The sequence below is a fragment of the Biomphalaria glabrata genome, chromosome 9 (assembly GCF_947242115.1).
Source record: "Biomphalaria glabrata chromosome 9, xgBioGlab47.1, whole genome shotgun sequence".
Classification (NCBI taxonomy): domain Eukaryota; kingdom Metazoa; phylum Mollusca; class Gastropoda; family Planorbidae; genus Biomphalaria; species Biomphalaria glabrata.
This window is the reverse complement of record NC_074719.1, coordinates 15,199,468-15,217,545: the sequence shown is the minus strand read 5'-3', so window position 1 is coordinate 15,217,545 and position 18,078 is coordinate 15,199,468. Positions and strand designations below refer to the sequence as shown.

The 18,078-nt window shown below is 35.4% G+C and overlaps 1 protein-coding gene across 5 annotated transcripts in view; it reads right to left on the bottom strand.

The window, feature by feature from the left end:
• The window catches only part of LOC106068338 (tudor domain-containing protein 5-like), a 50,150-nt gene extending 40,166 nt beyond the window's left edge, over positions 1 to 9,984 (bottom strand). For 2 of the 5 annotated variants that reach the window (XM_013227676.2, XM_056041667.1), the window contains exons 1-7: positions 9,868 to 9,975; positions 8,721 to 8,860; positions 6,784 to 6,991; positions 3,943 to 4,567; positions 2,612 to 2,682; positions 1,634 to 1,690; positions 846 to 990 (exon numbers count right to left, since the gene is read on the bottom strand). In XM_013227676.2, the coding sequence (XP_013083130.2) occupies positions 846 to 990; positions 1,634 to 1,690; positions 2,612 to 2,682; positions 3,943 to 4,567; positions 6,784 to 6,978 (1,093 nt within the window). In that variant the 5' untranslated portion in view covers positions 6,979 to 6,991; positions 8,721 to 8,860; positions 9,868 to 9,975. Of the gene's footprint in view, positions 1 to 845; positions 991 to 1,633; positions 1,691 to 2,611; positions 2,683 to 3,942; positions 4,568 to 6,783; positions 6,992 to 8,720; positions 8,861 to 9,351; positions 9,494 to 9,867 lie in introns of those variants that run through there. The other 3 variants (XM_013227675.2, XM_056041666.1, XM_013227679.2) reach the window with 3 other exon arrangements.
• Positions 9,985 to 18,078: the final 8,094 nt, after the last annotated feature.

The window sequence follows — 18,078 nt, the reverse complement described above, 5'->3', positions numbered from 1 at the left end:
TTCCATCTGATCTACTAAGGATTTTTATTATTATTTACCCCATCTTCCAGGGATTTAAAGGAGATATCGAGTACAACCTAAACAGAAAATGCCAAATAATATTGGAGCCAAAACACATCCTTGATTTACCCTTCTCTTGATGGAGAGTGGCCTAGAGTAGGAATAGTCAAACTGCACCATGACCAGCATATTTTCATGAAAAGCTGACACTAGTTTCTGTAGCTTATTTGGACAGCAAGTACTCTAGTACTCAAACAAATGACTTCTGTTGACAAGGTCAAAGCTTTGGTAAAATTGATAAAACCTGCTTTTTTTGTTTTCTGCTCTTCTGCCCTAAAGTCACACTGAGACTTCGGATAAAATTGTTCTGATAAGAAACCCTTTTGCAAAAGCCTTTACAACAATGCTTATTTTTAAATTGGTTAAATTTATCTATTTAGTTAACATATTTAATACAGTTAAGGTAAATTAATTAATAAAAGTTATGAGTGGTTTCTTCGTGTAATAAAGCTTCACATATACCACTTTTCAAAAAGTAATTTCTATGGATAGCTTGATACAGTATTGTATTGCTTTTACCAATGTTATCGATACTTAATGTAAGGGTACAGCGCATGATCTAATCAATTGAAATAATAGGGTTGTGTTGTCTTATAAATCAATACCATTGTTCTTGTTTTTTAATAATTAATTAACTAATTAATTAGTTAATAATTTCTCACTAAACATTTTCATTAATGCAGCAGTTTTATTAATGTTCATGGATAAAAATAAACACATTTGTTTTTTTACTCCTAAAGAAAATCAGTGGGTCATAATCATATTAAAAAAAAAAGATGACTTACCTGGCTTCACTTCTGCTGGATAAAGCATCCAATCACCTTGAGGATTAGGTCGCTCCATGCGTACAATATGGGGAAGATCACTGATGAAATCTATCACAGAGTTATAGCCATATGTCTTTAAAGGCATGTCTAGCTTATGAGTGGCCTGTATATGAAAATCATTGGTTAGATTTTATAAGGACTAGCCAAACACTAAATGGATATTTGGAATTTACTGAGATAAAAATATAACTTCTGGTTCTGTGCAGGCATCAGTACAGTGAAGCTGGTATCAAAATTTACAATAACTCATACGTTTCCACTCTAGCTCGTTTAGTTAAGATCGAACTGGTTGTGACTTTAATTCAACCTTTGACTCCCAGCCTTTAAGAAATAAAGCACAGATAGTCTATGTGCTGACTACATATAAAAGGCATGTAATTGGTCTAAGAAAACACTTTGTCATTTATCTCTAGGGTCACATAGAATAATGAGAGGATAAACTTTGGTTGGAATATGTACACCAATGTTGCACAATATAACTAAGCTTTCTTCCTAATCACGTTAATGTGAAAGGATTCAGGCTGAAAATCAGGTAAGGCTGTTTTGTACTGTAACAGCCCTGTCTTAGCCTGAGACAATATTTCTTATGAACTTAAGGTATTGAAAAAGCTTGATTGTAATTAACTTTTACCATAGAACAAAAGTTACACAACACTCATCACTATCATTTCAATCACCAGGTTAAAAGAAGCACCCAAGTATTTATCTAATAATATCCTTTTATGAGTATCAATAATTTTATTTACCTTGAACTCAACTGGAAATCTGCTGGAACTGATTCCTTTAGGATAGTTTGAAATAACCTGTTGGAAGTGTAACTATGATACAACATAACTACATTCTATATTAAACTTATTGATTTAACCTAAAAGACTACTTATAATCCCATGGGAATTTCTTTTTTTTTTAAGTTGATCTCTGATAGTTACTAAAATCTCATCAGACAAGAAACTAGTGTTCTATTGTTCTGGCAGCTTTACCTTTTATTGATATTATTATTGCAATATTCCCCCCTAACATCACAACTCCAAGAACTTTCAGTTCAAACCTAAGACTTCCTTAACATTCACCTCCAAGTAGAGCTACTTTGTCTAGTAGTCTACACCAACCTCAAGCAGACTTGTTCTCAATGCAGACCTAAGTGTGCACAATTTGAAACTTTGCTTACTCTTTTATAATATAAATAGTATAGTATGCACATCACAGAGTAAAGCTTGTAGAATATTTATGTGCACACCCTAAAACTTGTCATAGGCTCCACATAAGTGAAACAATTCATTTTACATACCATAACAAGCAAAAGGAAATGTAACCATTATTCTGATAACAACTAGACATTGGTAATAATGGTACAGGAAAGCCTTGGGATCTATACATCTATTTTACCAATACAAATATGTTTCTTAGATATTTTATTTACATAAAAATAAATATCTTTTGTTTTATAATCACTAACAAATAAAGTTAAAACATTTCTATCACTGCAGCATAATATGTGCATGGGTATTTTTTAAAATACTTTTGCACTATGAGTACTGGTCTTGCTGTACGCACGCTGGATTGTCGTTTGGTTGTCTCCATGGTTCCAAGGTATGGGCTAGGATGTTGATTATCTTCAGCTCTGAAGCAACATCCGAGACATGTCAAACATTTGTTCCATTTGAAAAGATAATAACATAAAAAAAGAGAAAGAAATGTTGTTTGTGTCTATTTATAAAACTTACTTGTCTGACATAATTTTGAAATGCAGGTGGTATATTACAATGGATCTGATCCTTAGGGTCTTGCTTGGTAACTTAAGAACAAAGTTTTATTTTTGTATTAAATTAGTTATGAGCACAATCATAAATTATATTATATATTTTAATCATCTCTGTTTATGAAAAGATATAAAGCTGTATTAGTCTAATGGAAATCAAACATTGACATTTTATCAGTTAAAATTTTAAAGTGCATCAACTGGCCACTGCTTTGCCTACTAAATTCAAATTCTAATTGGGAAATTCCAAGATAGAAATGAAGATTGTCTACAATTTTTAAAGTAGTATCTTCACTTAGTAATAAACTACAAGCATTTCTTCCAAAAAATTTTTATTTTCAACATGAGCTAATGTGTTCACTAAAGTTTGTTAGAGATTTAAACACTACAGAAGTGATATATATTGTTTTCATTTCAAATTCTATCTGTACCCATTTTTAGGCTAAGTTTTTATTTTATAGAATAACTGTAAAGATAGTAACATAAATTCTTTGGGAGGTCAACACCAAATAAAGAACAGAGAGCTATCACTGTCAACTTAATGCAATAAAAATAGAAGACATGTAGGTCAACACCAAATAATGTCAACTTGTAAATAAAAGAGAAGACATGTAGAAGTTGGTTAACAGGATACTTAGAAGATCCCTTCTAAGGGCTATCAGAAGTATCAAAACATGGGATATTTAACATGTTGTATACTTCTATACATGAACAAAAAAAATGTTTTTAGACAATGTAAAAAGCTTTGATCAAATAATAATACATTGTAAAATAAAAACATAATCAGCATAATCATTGAAGATTACTTGTATCAAAACAGGTGATACAATGGACGAGTGGTAAAGCACTTGGCTTTCAGCTGAGCGGACTCAGGTTCAAATCCTGGTGAAGACTGGGATTTTGAATTTCAGGATTTTTAGGGCGCCCCTGAGTCCACCCAACTCTAATGGTGACCTGACATTAGATGGGGAAAAGTAAAGGAGGTTGGTCATCATGCTGGCCACATAGCACCCCCATTAACCATGGGCCACAGAAACAGATGATCTTTACATCATCTGCCCCATAAATGCAACTAAATAGCAATAAATTATATTTAATCATAATCAAAATTTTTACAAAAATGCTTTTTAACTGTGTAAATGATTACAGAATCCATGAAGGAAATTGAGTAAAGTTTTCTTTGGAAATTAGGTCTTAAAACACTGACTAAAAGTCTAATGGTTAAGATTGTGTCTATAAAAATAAAAGAAAAAAAATGAACATTTAAAATTCCTATAGAGGAGTAAATATTCTTACCTTTTGATTCTACCTTGAATTTAGTATCACAATTTGATTTAACATTATCAGAAGCAACAGTGTTCTGTGAGACAGAGCTTTTAATGTCAGATCTGTTTGAGGGAGCTGGGGGTATCGTGGATACCACTCTCACCTCTGACCCATAATTTTTCATTTGTACAGTATCTGCCATGCTTGACAGCATATCTTCTAAAGAGGAGAACCCCATAAGTTGGGGCTCCAATGTTGTTCCATAAGTATTGCGGAAAAGAGGCCTGAGGTAAATTAGAGATACTCCATCTTGAGAGTTTCTCACCAGGTCATGAATTTGAGCTCTGACAAAGGCTGAAACCGATGGGGCAACTTTCTTACTTGTCTTGCGACGTGGCTTTTCGTCATAAGGCATGGGGTAGTTGTATAAGGAAGAAGCTCTCCAGTCCATTGAATCACTACCTGCATTTCTGGGAGGATAATCCTTAGGGGAATACGGCTTTGCAAGAACTAGGTTTCTATCATATCTGGCATTTTTTAACACACCCCAATTCTTTTTTGGATCAATTTTTTGTCTGTTAATCAATTTTACCAGTTGCTTTGTCTCTTTACTGGCCACAGCTTGGAGAACCATTTGGTTGCCTTGCCATGAGATCTAAATAACAAAACAAATATAAAAAGGTTGGTGAGATATCTTTTTAAAGATAAGTTAGCATTCTTTTAACTCTTTCTCTCCTAATTGATGATACATAATTGATTAGACCCTATTATTTCAGCCAAATCAACAATATTTAGTGTAGTGTATATATGAGGTTTTTTTAATCATTTTCTGAAAATGTTTTTAACTGCTTAAATTAATCTTGAATAGTTTCCCTTTGTAAAACATCAATGTTTTTGTTGTTTTCAACATTTTTTTACCAATAATGATGTCTTTAAAGAGCGGGGGCTTAAAAGCAGTGGCATTACTAAGGTCGTTGTCACTCAGTGTGGTTAGATCAAGGTGTCACCAACCCACACACATCCATCAACTTATCCAAATATTTCCCAATAAATACTATCGTTAGTTAGTTATATTTTTGGACCAATACAGTAAGCAGATTAACTACTTTCATATATTTTACACAAATGTTAAATGAGTGTCAATTCTATTATAAAATACCATTGTTTATGATTTTATGCAATAGCTATTGTATATTTTACAATAAAATGTTTATTTAAATATGAAACAGACTTAAGATCACATGAACATGTTTCCTGTGTTCGATTTTTAGACAGAAACAGTTTAACATTATGATGTGTTGTTTAAACTTTGACAACCACCTAGAACAGAAAATGTATGTTTGCAGTCCCCTTAGTCAGCAATTGTGTTTAAGTCTTAAAGCTCCTATAGTTTGTTTTTTTCAGAAACTCATTCTCCTTATGTTTAGATTGTACTATTTCTCCTAGTAAGAAGATTGCAGGTCACAATAAATTAAGAAAGCATAGTATTGGAGAGGCATCAGGTTCCCTCTCCATCCAGCAAGTTAGTCTGGGTAAACGCTGTTAGCTCAGCAAAGCATTTTCTTGCATTCGTAACTTCATAAAATCTTTCTCTGGCATCAACAAATCACTTTTCTTTCCGTAGTAAGAACAGCCCATGTCAGTGTTTAAGTATAAGGGAGTGGGATGTTCTGATAATGAAGTATTTTTCTTGAAATCTGAGCGTACTATTCATCATAGTCATGTGGCCCCCTTGCCCCTTTTGTGAAGTACACCCCACAGCTTGAGAAAAGTCACAGTAGATCATGCAAGTTTGTAATTGACTGGTTGTCCTAAGATCATCCTCTTGTTTAACAACACATCTTGTAGCGGGCCTGTTCTGTTCATGCAAAAAATGTCAATGGTACAGAGGTACGTTAGTGGGGAGAAATTGGTCCATTCTGCTGTAAAAAGGAGGTAGACTATAGAATCGCATCGTTGAAGAGGCAATAAAATGTTTTCTTTAAAACATCTTCTGGAATCGATATTGTTGCTTAGGTAGAAATGTTCTACTTAGAAGATGAAATGACATCCCTTAAAATTCTATTTTAATTTCTTAAAATTGGATAATAATGTCATTTTTACCTGATTAGTACTAAAATATAAAATAACTACAATGCAAATACAACCGATTTAAAAAAACAACAATACTTTTGCATCCTCCTTGTAAGCACATGTTTTGGACCACAAAATTTAATGATGACAATAAAATATATGGATATAAATTACTACAGTAGATGTGCCTAGACATGTTTGGGTATGTATATATATATATCTAGGAATTATATTTTTTTGATGTGAGCTTTTGCCAAGCTATAATTTTTCCTACTTGGGTGTCACCTCCAAATGGGTGAGAACCTGTGCGAACCGCACCCCATAAGTGACACCACTGCTTAATAGTCATGAATTTCTTTACATTGAAATTTATAAAAAATGGGCATGAATTCCCCTTTCTTTTTCCGATAACAAACAAAAAAAAATGATTGAAGTTTAATCTAAACATGTTAGTGAAATGGGCAAAATGAATTGGAACATGGAAAATAATTACAGAGAGAAAAAGTTAGTATACAAATGAAATTAGCTAGAAGCAATCAATTTAACAATATAATTTTGCAAGCAAGAAACAACACTACAATCCACTTCTTTTTTTTTTTACTTTACTTTTATGCTATGTAGACTATTAGGAAAAATTGCCAGCTATGACAAATATTCATATTTTTGTCTGCTATCTCTTTAACAGAATTCTTCTTAAGTTAATTGTTGAGCTCACAGTTACAACTAACTCCATTTTGGTTGCCAGATGCAGGACTTCATTCTCTCTCTCATTAAATGAGTACAAAATAAAAGACTTACATGCACCACATCATCGATGGCACTTAAGAAGTCTTCATCTCTGTTAAATCCTAGCTCTCTGGTTGGGAACTGTGACCCAATAAAGATCTTGTAATCTCTTTTTAGTTCATGAAGGGTCAAGCCTAGTGGTGCTGATTCCAACAAAGATCTGATTTGTCTCTTTATCTCTTCCCTTTTCTTATTCAAGTCAGTCATTTTAGAATTCTATCTAAAAGATAAATGAAGAAAATTAGGTAATTATCTAGGGAAAAAAAAAAAAAAACTAATTCTAAAGCTGCTACATCGAGGAAAAAGAAATACTTGCACTTGACTATATCAAAATGAATGATGAATTACAATGAGGTAAAAAAAAAGTTTAATTCTCAAGCTGCTAAATGGATGAAAATGAAATACTTATCGCAGCATTATTAGTAGATATACTATCTGAAAGGGAAGTCAATCTCTTCTGATGCCAATTTTTCTGACATAACTAATTTCTGTTAGGACCAGTATTTACAAAAGAAAGATATAAAGATGATTAAGACCAGAACAGTCTGGTTTCCAGTAGGACGAATCATGTATTGACCATATTGCAGTTCCCTTTGTGGATTTCATGAAAGCCTTTAACAGCACTGACAAAGACATCATTTGGAAACAGAAGAACAATTATGGAGTTGCACCAAAATTCACCAACATCATCAGTTACATGATGGACCATTTTGTTAAGTGTTACACAAAAGCAAGCTTACTAATCCATTTAGTTAAAAACAGGAGTAAGACAAGTATAGATCCTTTCACCTTTAATATTTTTGTTGGCCATAGATTGGATCACACGAAAGACATATCCAACCACAAGAATGATAAACAGTGGACCCTAACTCAACACCTGGAAGACTTGGATTCTGAAGATGACATCCTGTCACCTCTCCCATACACAACAAAAGGCTTAGGCCAAATTAATCAGACTCTCAGAAGAGCAAAAAATGACTGTCAGGTACTACTGATCAATAAAAAGAAAACTGAATTTATAAGTATCAACAAACAAAAGTGCCCATTAGTACTACAGGAAGGGAACATCCCTAATACGGACTATTTCACCTATTTGGGAAGTAGGGTTAGCGAAGACAATGGATATATAAAATCACATTAATAAAGCACTTTACAGAACAAGATCTGACTCTTTAACAATTTTGTATGATTTTGAGACATGGAGATCACAAAACATATATATATATATATATTATATGAAAAACTCCAGATCTTCGAAAAAGTTGTCAACACTGATATTGAGAATTAGGTGTCCGGAAAAGATATATATATCTACTATTAACTTATGGGAGAATCAAAAACTTATAGCCCAAGACATCAAAAAGCAAAAAAGAACAAACCTTGCAAAACCAACTACTAGACCAATGTTGCAAGTCAGGATTTAGATTGGAACCCACAGAGAAAGAGGAAAGTGGGCAGGCCTAAACAAACCTGAAGATCTAGATCTATTGGCTCCTAGTATCTAGATCTAGATTCTTATTGACTCTATAGATTCTATATAAATTAAATATAAAATTTGAACTGAGTGACACTTTTAGTTATTGTTTTAGATATATAACAACTTAAAGGGAAACTCTGATGGTTGACAATTTTTTTTTATATAATATGTGTTTTGATTTACAGAAATATTATTCTTTTTATTTTATTTTCAACAATAACTTAGTAACTGATGTTTATCTGACATAATTTTTCTGCACAGCTAAAACGGTCAGATTTTCAATGGGTTTCTATGTGATGTCCCACACACCTATAAATTTAATCTATTGACTTAATGTTTAACAGAAAACCATGCAGTAAAGTTTACAATCTTGTAAAAGGAATCTAGATATCTATGTCTATGCAGTAAGATCTAGATCTTGTAAACAAAGAAAAAAAATTGTTCAAGAGTAGATCTACATTGCTTGACTAACCATGTAAGTGTGTATTTTCTCGCCTGCCCACTCAACACACAACAATTACTATCGCTTGGTTGTCTTATCATGACCAACTACATGTAGCCTCAGGCTAACTTGCACAGACCAGTTTGTTACAATCAAGTCAGACACACGATCTGTTTATTTTTTTGGACAGAGAGGGGTGTAGATAAAAATGTTACTTTTTTCGTTAGTTGGTTATCCTTTAATGCTTTTAGATATCTTTATAAATATATTAACTTTACCATAGCTATGGACTATGGACTAGGTCGTCACTAAGCCTAACAGCCCCTGTAAAAATGAAGCACTGCCACTGGTTTGATGTAGAATCCCTTTCAGTATGAGAGAAGTGGGATATGCCTAACCTTAAAATAATATCTCAAAGAACCGTTTTTTTTTTTAGATGTCAAGAATTTACTAATTTATTAAATAAATGTTCTAAGTATTTAAATAAAAAATGGTAAAATATTCACTATTACAACTTTTTATGCAGAATTCATTTAAATATTATATATATGTCAATAGCTTAATTTTGAAAAATCATCACAGTTTCCCCTTAAAGTTTAAAGACTAATAAAGACGGCTGACTGAATTATAACCTGTACTTAAAACAGTTAGCAAGGCTTACCTATTAGGTTTAAGCCTTGCATTAGTGATTGTAATACTAGAACTAGATTCCAGTTAATATTTATTTAAAAAAAAAAAAATTTAAGCAATTTTTCAAACTTTAACTTAGACTTTAAGGAAGTAGAGAACTCTTAGACTAGTGTCTTTAATTATAATCTAGAACTACTTGAACTAGTGACTCTAGAATTAAAATAGATACTAGATCTAGTCATCAATCTAGTCGCTAGTGTGAAGTAGTCGTAGTGAACTGTTACTATAATCTAGTCCAGTCCTAGATATAGTCTAGTAGATAGTGCCAATAGTGGCAGTTGCCGTAGCCGTAGGGAAAAGAGAGAAACTCAGAAGAAACAAAAAGGGGGGGGGGGGGAGACTCTGCACTAAAAAAATCAAGTATATTCAAGACTGACTAGTCTAGTCTAGATCTATAATAATATTAGATCTAGATATCATTATTATTAGATTATAGATCTAATCTTGACTAATTAGATCTCTAAAAAATAATTAAAGCATCTTGTACTTTTCGTCCTTAGTTTTTTCAACGATATCTCTTCTGTAATGTTGGTATTTTCTGATTTATTTTAGAATTAGATCTGTGTATTTTTTTTTTTAATCAGTCGGCACGAGATACAATTTTTGTAATTGACAGTAGTAAATAAAAAATGTCAAAGACAAAAGATTATTTCGATTAAAAAATAAATACTATAAATTTATTTATCTAATTCTAGATAAAAATGCATAATTAGATCTAGAAAATGGCATACAATAAAATAAGTGAATAATTCAATGCAGTTTAGATCTAGATCTATAAACTTTTATAAATATTTACCTAAAGACAATTATTTTGTTTCGCTCCTTCTTCAAAACCAAAAATAAAAGTCAGTTAAAAGTTTTGACCATCCCACGAGTTGCAATATTTGGTTGGTTTTGTTACATTAATTGTTTTTTTTTAATGTGAGATGTGTGGCTGAGAGCGAGGTATTACCCACTTGGCTACCTATCAAGCTGGGCTCGAGTTTGAAACCCGTCAAGATGAGTTGTGTTTGCTGAGCTCGGAAAGTTTAGAGATACCCCCTCCTCGCACTGGTCCACATAGGCGTAACCAGGGGGGAGGGGGGGGGGGGTTGTGGGTTCAACCCCCTCCCCCGAAATGAAATCCCCCCCCCCCCCGAAGGGAGGTCGAAATTTAGTGACTGATTTTTTGCTTTGATTTTGTTTATTTTAGGTGAGGTTTTAATACTAAACCATCCCTTGCCCAAGCGCAGCCCATGGGGGTTTTGAGTTTAAACCAGTGGGTTTTGCAGTTAAATTCCTTTCTTTTATAAAACAAAACAAAAAAAAAACAAAAAAATTTGAAAAATGCAAACGACAATCTTCAAATGATAAGAGCATAGCTAAGGAAGACTTTATTTTAAAACCCCCTCCGAAATAAACCCACTCTTCAATGTAAGACTATCCATACACCAGTCACCAGATTCTAAGAGCGTAGCCAAAGAGCGTTTTGAGTTTAAACCTCACCCACAGCGGGGTTTGAAGCTAAAAAAACATCTTCAATAAAAAAAAAAAAAGCAAATTACACACCCAAAATAGTATGAGCGTAGCCTAAGGAGTTTTGAGTTTAAACCCCCCTTCAGCGGGGTTTGAAGCTAAAATAGGCCTATAGTTTAAGCGTAGCCTAGCCAAGAGAGGTTACACATTTCTAAGTTGCTGGGCTCCATTAATAAAGTGCAGTGAATAGTTATCTGCCGAAATTCAAAAAGACTAAATGTGGCTCAACAAAGATGGCTAAAACGGATTTTTGGAGTCAGTCATAGAGATCGCGTCTCAATCAAGGAAATCATGTGCCGAACTGGGAGTCGACCCCTTAGTAAGGATGTGACAGAGCGTCGCATGAAGTTTGCGGGACATGTTCTTCAACAAAATAAATTAAGCATAATAAGAGTTGCGATGACATCGAGGCCATTACGAAGAAAGCGCAAACAGGGACACCCTAGTACAACTTGACGCCACAGTTTCATGGAGGTCCTCAAAGCAAGTGGGAAGAGGCTTCAGACATTGTCAATGACAGATTTTTGTGGAAGCAGCTTGCCGCCCAATGCGCCGAACGGCGCGGGAGGATCTAAGTAAGTAAGAATAGCAGATTAGGCTTTTGAAATAAAAATGTTTAATATCAGGTGTAGATACCTCAGAATTAGCATTTTGTTGGCTTTCAATACCGAAAGAGTGCTTGGCGGCGGGGGGGGGGGGACTCTCAGCGCTCCCCCAGACCCTCTTGCAGGCAATGGCGGGGAGTCTACAATTTTTACATTAATTCCAGGAAGAACCTATTTCTGTTGCTTTTTACGTCTCTTTTCCCTTTGCAACTCCTTGTGTGACTAAAGAGGCCAATCATTGATACACGGCTGCGATCGCAGGTTGGGCATATGTGATCACCAGGCGCCGTTGCATTATCACCCTTCTTTCTGCTTCTGTTGTGTTTTGTGTATGGCATCTGCAATCCGAGACCCTTCCTTTATGCTCTCTCTCCATGTTGATCTATCCAGTGCTACTTTTTGCGCAGCTGCTAGTGTCGATTTTGAAGAGCTTCTTGTCTCGTTTGCATACATCCGTATAGCGTAAAAGTGGGCGACCAGCGGCTCTCCTGCCTTCCATTAGATCGCCATACAGAATGTTTTGTGGAAGTCGACCTACTGGCATTCTACGTACGTGGCCAAGCCAGCCAGGGCGTCTGCTGATGATAACAGAGCGGTTGTCCTGACATCCTGCCGCCAGTCGACTAGTTTAAAATAATGTGTATTCATGTAGGCTAGAATTCGCGTTTTTGAGAATGTAGGCCCCTACGTGGATGAAGCAAGAGGTTTGTTTATTGAAAATTTTACATTAAGTGAGTGTCTCTCTCGTTCTGCATTCTCTTACCTTTTAATGGAATGTGTTGCCTGAGTCAGACAGGAAAACCAACGACTTGGCAGAGTTGAAGTCACAGATCAACATGCTTGACTAGATTGACACATTATCAGGGGCGGACTGACTATATGGGCATTTGGGCAAATACCCGGTGGGCCGGTACCCAAATGGGCCGGTAGGGCCACCGAAATGGCCTGATCGAAGTCACTATGGCACATATCAAGTTGTTAAAGGTTTTATAATGTCCTTATTATATTATTATTATTATTTTTATAAAAGGCCCTCTGAGCATCGTGTTAAAAAAGTCTTTCACAGACATTACAGTGTAATACTCTTTTAATCGAACACATTTTCCGAAAATAAAATGATGTAGAATGTAGACAGTGCCACTAGTAGGCTTCATCTTTTTAGGGCCTACATAATTGCTGATTTTAAAAGACGCTATATTGTTTATTAAGATATAGAGTTCACTGTATGCATGCATATCGATACATTATCAAACTTAACAATGATTTTTAAGGACCGATACACCTAGAAATGGATGCCCATCACATGATTGAGACTTTGTGGGCCGAATTTTATAGAAATGCCCGGGCCAATTTTGGCACCCAGTCCGCCCCTGCACATTATTAATGCGTGAGAGGTAATTACTTATATTTTGAAGTAACTTTTATATGTGTAAGTAATACCAAAAAGTTTCCAAAACATTTAATAATTTATTCATTTCAAACTCATTAATGCTGCTATTGTAGCCTACAGTTGATAGAGTTCAGATCACATAGGCCTACATGTATAAATAAAATACATTACGCAATACTATGCAAGCGTGCATCCAGTTGTCGATGCTTTATCAAATTATATATATATATTAGGCTTACGCGTATAATATGACACATACATGTGACCAGGGGGGGGGGGGTTCAAATCATTACTTGCCCCAGACCTCATGGTCTAAAAAGGAAACTTTACTTATTTATCTAGCCAGTGCAGCCAAAGGGGGGGGGGGTGATCTTAGCATCACTCTCGAGGGGATTTTGAGGTTAAAAACCCACCTCTTCATTAAAACAAACACAAAAAGAAATGACAGTCACTTAATTCCATTACCGTATCCAATATGGGTATTGAGGTACCCCCTCTCTTTCCAACAAAAGAAAAAGCAAACCTACAATTACTAAATTTCATGAGCGTAGCCAAAGCGGTCCCCCCTCCACTCCAATAAAAAAGAAAAAGAAAAACAATAGTTACCATTTTATACCTACCAGTCGCTGGGCTCCATTTATTAAGTGCAATGAATAGCACATTTGGTTTTTGAAGTATTTAGCAGAAGAGTAGCAAGATAATGCACTGTAGATACATCAGAAAATGCATTTTTTTTTTTTAGCTTTAAATACTGGATACAATGTTTGGATCCTGGGCGGAGACCCGGACCCTGCTGGGGAAGTTCACTGCGCTCCCAAGACCCCCTAGCAGTCAAGGGCGGAGTGTCTACTGCCTTTCCACTAACTAAAGGAAGAGCCTATATTCTAGGGTACAAAAAAAAAACAACAACAAAAAACGGCCAAAATAGTAAAAGATCAGTTTGTGCCGGGTGGGGGGAGGAGGGAACCCCCCCCCCCCCGAAAAAAATGCTGTCTACGCCCATGATATGACCTGCCATTGGTAGGCCGGTTTATATGGTAATGCCCTGGCCGATTTTGATAACCAATCCACCCCTTGTCTACCCCCAAGGTAAAATCGGTCTTGGAGAGAAGATGGGTTCCACCATGAAATATTAAACCCAATGAAATGCTATGACAAAAATATCAGCGGGACATTCTCGGCCTTTCAGAAGTCAGAGAAAGTACAGAAGCTACAACACAAGAAAGTAGTAAGATTTAGTTCAGTGGCTACCTCAAGAACCATCATATTAGTCCACAAAGAAGTCGAGAGCTTTTACAATGAAAAAGACGACTAGCGGGGGTTGTTTGCTTACACTTTTTATCGTGTGTGTGTGGGGGGGGGGGAGAATTAACCTAAAAATAAAACAAACATCCCCTCATTATTATGGGAGACTGGAAAAGATGCATTTGAGCAATGGGATTTTTTTCGGGGGGGGGGGAGGGGTTGGGGGATTTTTTTCTCCACACCCCCACCCCCCTGGCGAAAAAACTTATATATATATATATATATATATATATATTTTTATTTTTTTTTATTATATATATATATATATATATGTTTGTATGGATGTGTGTGTGTGTGTGTGTACACAATTTATCTCTATTACATTCTGACCCTTCATTCTTTTGGAAGACGTTTATTGTGCCCAAGAATAGGTTCTTCCCGGAGTTAGTGAAAAAATTGTAGACTCCCCGCCCTCGCCCTGGGGTCAAACCCCCCCCCCCCCCCCGGCTACGCCCATGGGCAGGATACACTGGGCTATTAACATTTCGTCATCCAACTCTAATTGTAAGGTTCGACAACGCTGAGGAATTAGAGAACGAAAATGTTAGCAGCCTTTTTAGTATTTGCCTGGCCTTCTCTAAAGATTGCATACTAGGCCTATGTGAACAAAGTTGCGATAATCACAAAGTCAGGGTGATATACAACCAAAATTAATTATGAATGAACTAAGAGATGAGAAAAACGTAGGCCTACTACTTGAAGGAATTATTAATATTCCGAGAACGCTGCAGGACTTGTGTAATGCTGCATTACTGGACATAGGCCTAATGCTATTTTGCTGGTCAGCCCACAAAGACATGTGCTACATTCCTTCTTGCACGGAGTTACAAAACATAGGCATCTATTTGCGTGAATAATTACTACGAAAGTTTGGTTTAACAATAATGATCATAAGTCTAGAAGGAGCCATATATATCAATTCACTCTATCTGTATGTCTTTCTGTTAAAAAGTCTGAACTTGTTTTTTTCCCCCATTTCTCATTCCCATATCAAGTTGAAACTTTGCACACTTATTCATTGTACCTGACAAGACATAAAACATATTGGTGATTAATTATTTTGATTATTAATTTTATTTTAACTTATATAATAAAAGACTTTGTCTTTTTTAAAACTGTATTTTCAAAATGTTTTTCTTGTTCTCTTTCAGTTTTTCTGAACTCATGAGATAGTGGATAGTGGTATTGCGTTGTCGATGACTATTGCATTGTTTGTTGTTTTTTTTTTGTCCATAAAGAGTAGGCCTATTCCGTCTACTTGAAACTTAAAAGTGGGTCAAAATGGACCTCATTCACCAATCGTAAACAGACAACATTTAGCCACGTGATTCTCTATCTCTTCTATACAAATTACGTAATACACAATGGCTATCATGTGACAGTTTTTTTTCCCATTGTTTTATCCATATTATCACGTGGCTAAATGTTGACAGTCAGTATAATGTTGTTGCCAACTGTACAGTATTTGTGATGTATTTGAAATTACGCTGATACTGTTACTTTGGAGCCCCGAGTTGTGAGGCTCTTTAAGTTCGTTGTGTGTGTGGTGCAGTTTGCAGAGAAAGCTGGATAGTGAGAAACGTAACAATATTGTGGGATATGAATTGAGCCAATCTGTCACAATTTAACCGAAACAAAGATTACCAAAAGAGGGGAAACAGTAAAATACTTGGTTCATTGCAATGATGTAATAACATTTTATAGAAATGAAGAAATATTTAATGTACTGTACATCCAGAAGCCCCTGGTGATAAGAGAGATACTTTGTCAATATAAACCTCTTAACGCTTTTTTTTGATTCGACGAAGATTTTCAATATTTTCTGTTGGTCATTTATAATCAAATGTTATGTTATGTGGCCAGTCGGAATCATTGGGTTTCACAATATAGAACAGTCAATAAAAAAGGAAAACAATTTTTGTGTGTTCTGTTCACGCGCTGTGGTTTCAAGGCATCCATTCTTCATTGTTTAACTAGCTATTAACATAAATGCTAAACATTTGACTTTAATGTCGATTCTCATTATCATCTCCATTGTAGGCAGTTTTTCATTTGGACGTCTGCCCGTACGTTAGCGCGCGCTCGTGCAGCTACAAGAGACTAGCGTCAATGAAGCTGCCCGCGGGTAAATAGGTGATAGTGTCTGGATATGAGATAACACTAGAGGGTCTCTCAGTACGTTGGTACTCGTAGAGATGGACGGTTGAAAAAAAAAGGTGTCCTTTGACCTCTCTACTTAATTAAGCGTTTATTCATATGCGTTAATTAAAACAAGTGTTATGACTACATGGAATAGTTTTGAATCATGTACACTAAGTTTAAATCTAGATCTCAAAGTAATTAGAATGAATGTCACATTTGTAGGCCTACATAGATCTCAAAGTAATTAGAATGAATGCCACATTTGTAGGCCAACATAGATCTCAAAGTAATTAGAATGAATGCCACATTTGTAGGCCTACATAGATCTCAAAGTAATTAGAATGAATGCCACATTTGTAGGCCTACATAGATCTCAAAGTAATTAGAATGAATGTCACATTTGTAGGCCAACATAGATCTCAAAGTAATTAGAATGAATGCCACATTTGTAGGCCAACATCGATCTCAAAGTAATTAGAATGAATGCCACATTTGTAGGCCTACATAGATCTCAAAGTAATTAGAATGAATGCCACATTTGTACATATATCTCATGGTAATTAGAATGAAAGCTAAGAGGGGTTTCGAGTTTAAAAACCCCTCAAAGAGGGCTTTAAGTTAAAACTCCCTCCAGAGGGTTTTAAGTTTAAAATCCCATCCACCTCTTCAATATAAAATTAAAGCAAACTACAGTCATTAAATTCTATGAGCGTAAATAAGGTGGATTTTAGTTTGTTTAAAAAAAAACTCCAGAATTTTTTAAATTTTACCCCCCCCCCCCCAACAGATGCTTTTGAAGATAAAACTTCCATTTTCGATATAAAATGTAAAGCAAACTACAAAAAAAAAATATTAAAAAATCCATTAGCGTGGCCAAGAGGGGTTACACATTTTTAACAGTCATTGGGTTCCATTAATAAAGTGCAGTGGTTTTTGAACTAATTTTTTAACAGCAGGATAATGCACTGTATATACCTCAGAGTATGAATTTTGTTTTTTTGTTTTAAATACCGGAAATAGTGCTTGGAGCTCCCATATATCTCCTGGCTGGCGAGGGCGGTATGTCTAGAGTCTTTTCACTAACTCCATGAAAAAATCTATTCTATGGTACAGTAAACGTCTTCGGAAAGAATGAAGGGTTGGAATGTAATAAAGATTAATTACGTATACACACACACACACACACTCATAGATAGATGGTCGAGTTAAGTCTTCTTGAAGAGTATGCTAGTGCTAGATATTGTGATGTGCCTATCTGTCCTGTAGTTAGTGTTGCCTGTCTGACTTGGACAGATTGCTCTGGAGATGTCTGGGTTTCTTGTGCGGGTGTATTCAATGCAACTAACCACTAAGACTTATAGGCCTACGCACACACAAAAAGTAACAAGTGAAGAAGCCAAGTCCAAAAACCATTAGACTGTTCAGATGAAGGTTTAATCCAATAAAAGGGCCACAGTCGAGTCTCTGTCTAAAAAATACGTCTTACCCTCATGAAATCCTAGTTTACGTCTCTAGGTAGCCTCTAACCCAACTAAGTCATAACGTCACTAGTCGCGTTTAAAGTCCGTCAATTATGGTGCGTCTTTATACAAACTAAAAATACTAAGTGTCTAACAATATATAACTGGATTAGACTTAAGAGTCGCCAGCGATCCAACCCCTAGACAACGACCTCGCAACCACCCAGGGCAAAACTTTTATACATAGAGGTGGTTTGTGCAGTGGCGTAGCTAGAATATAT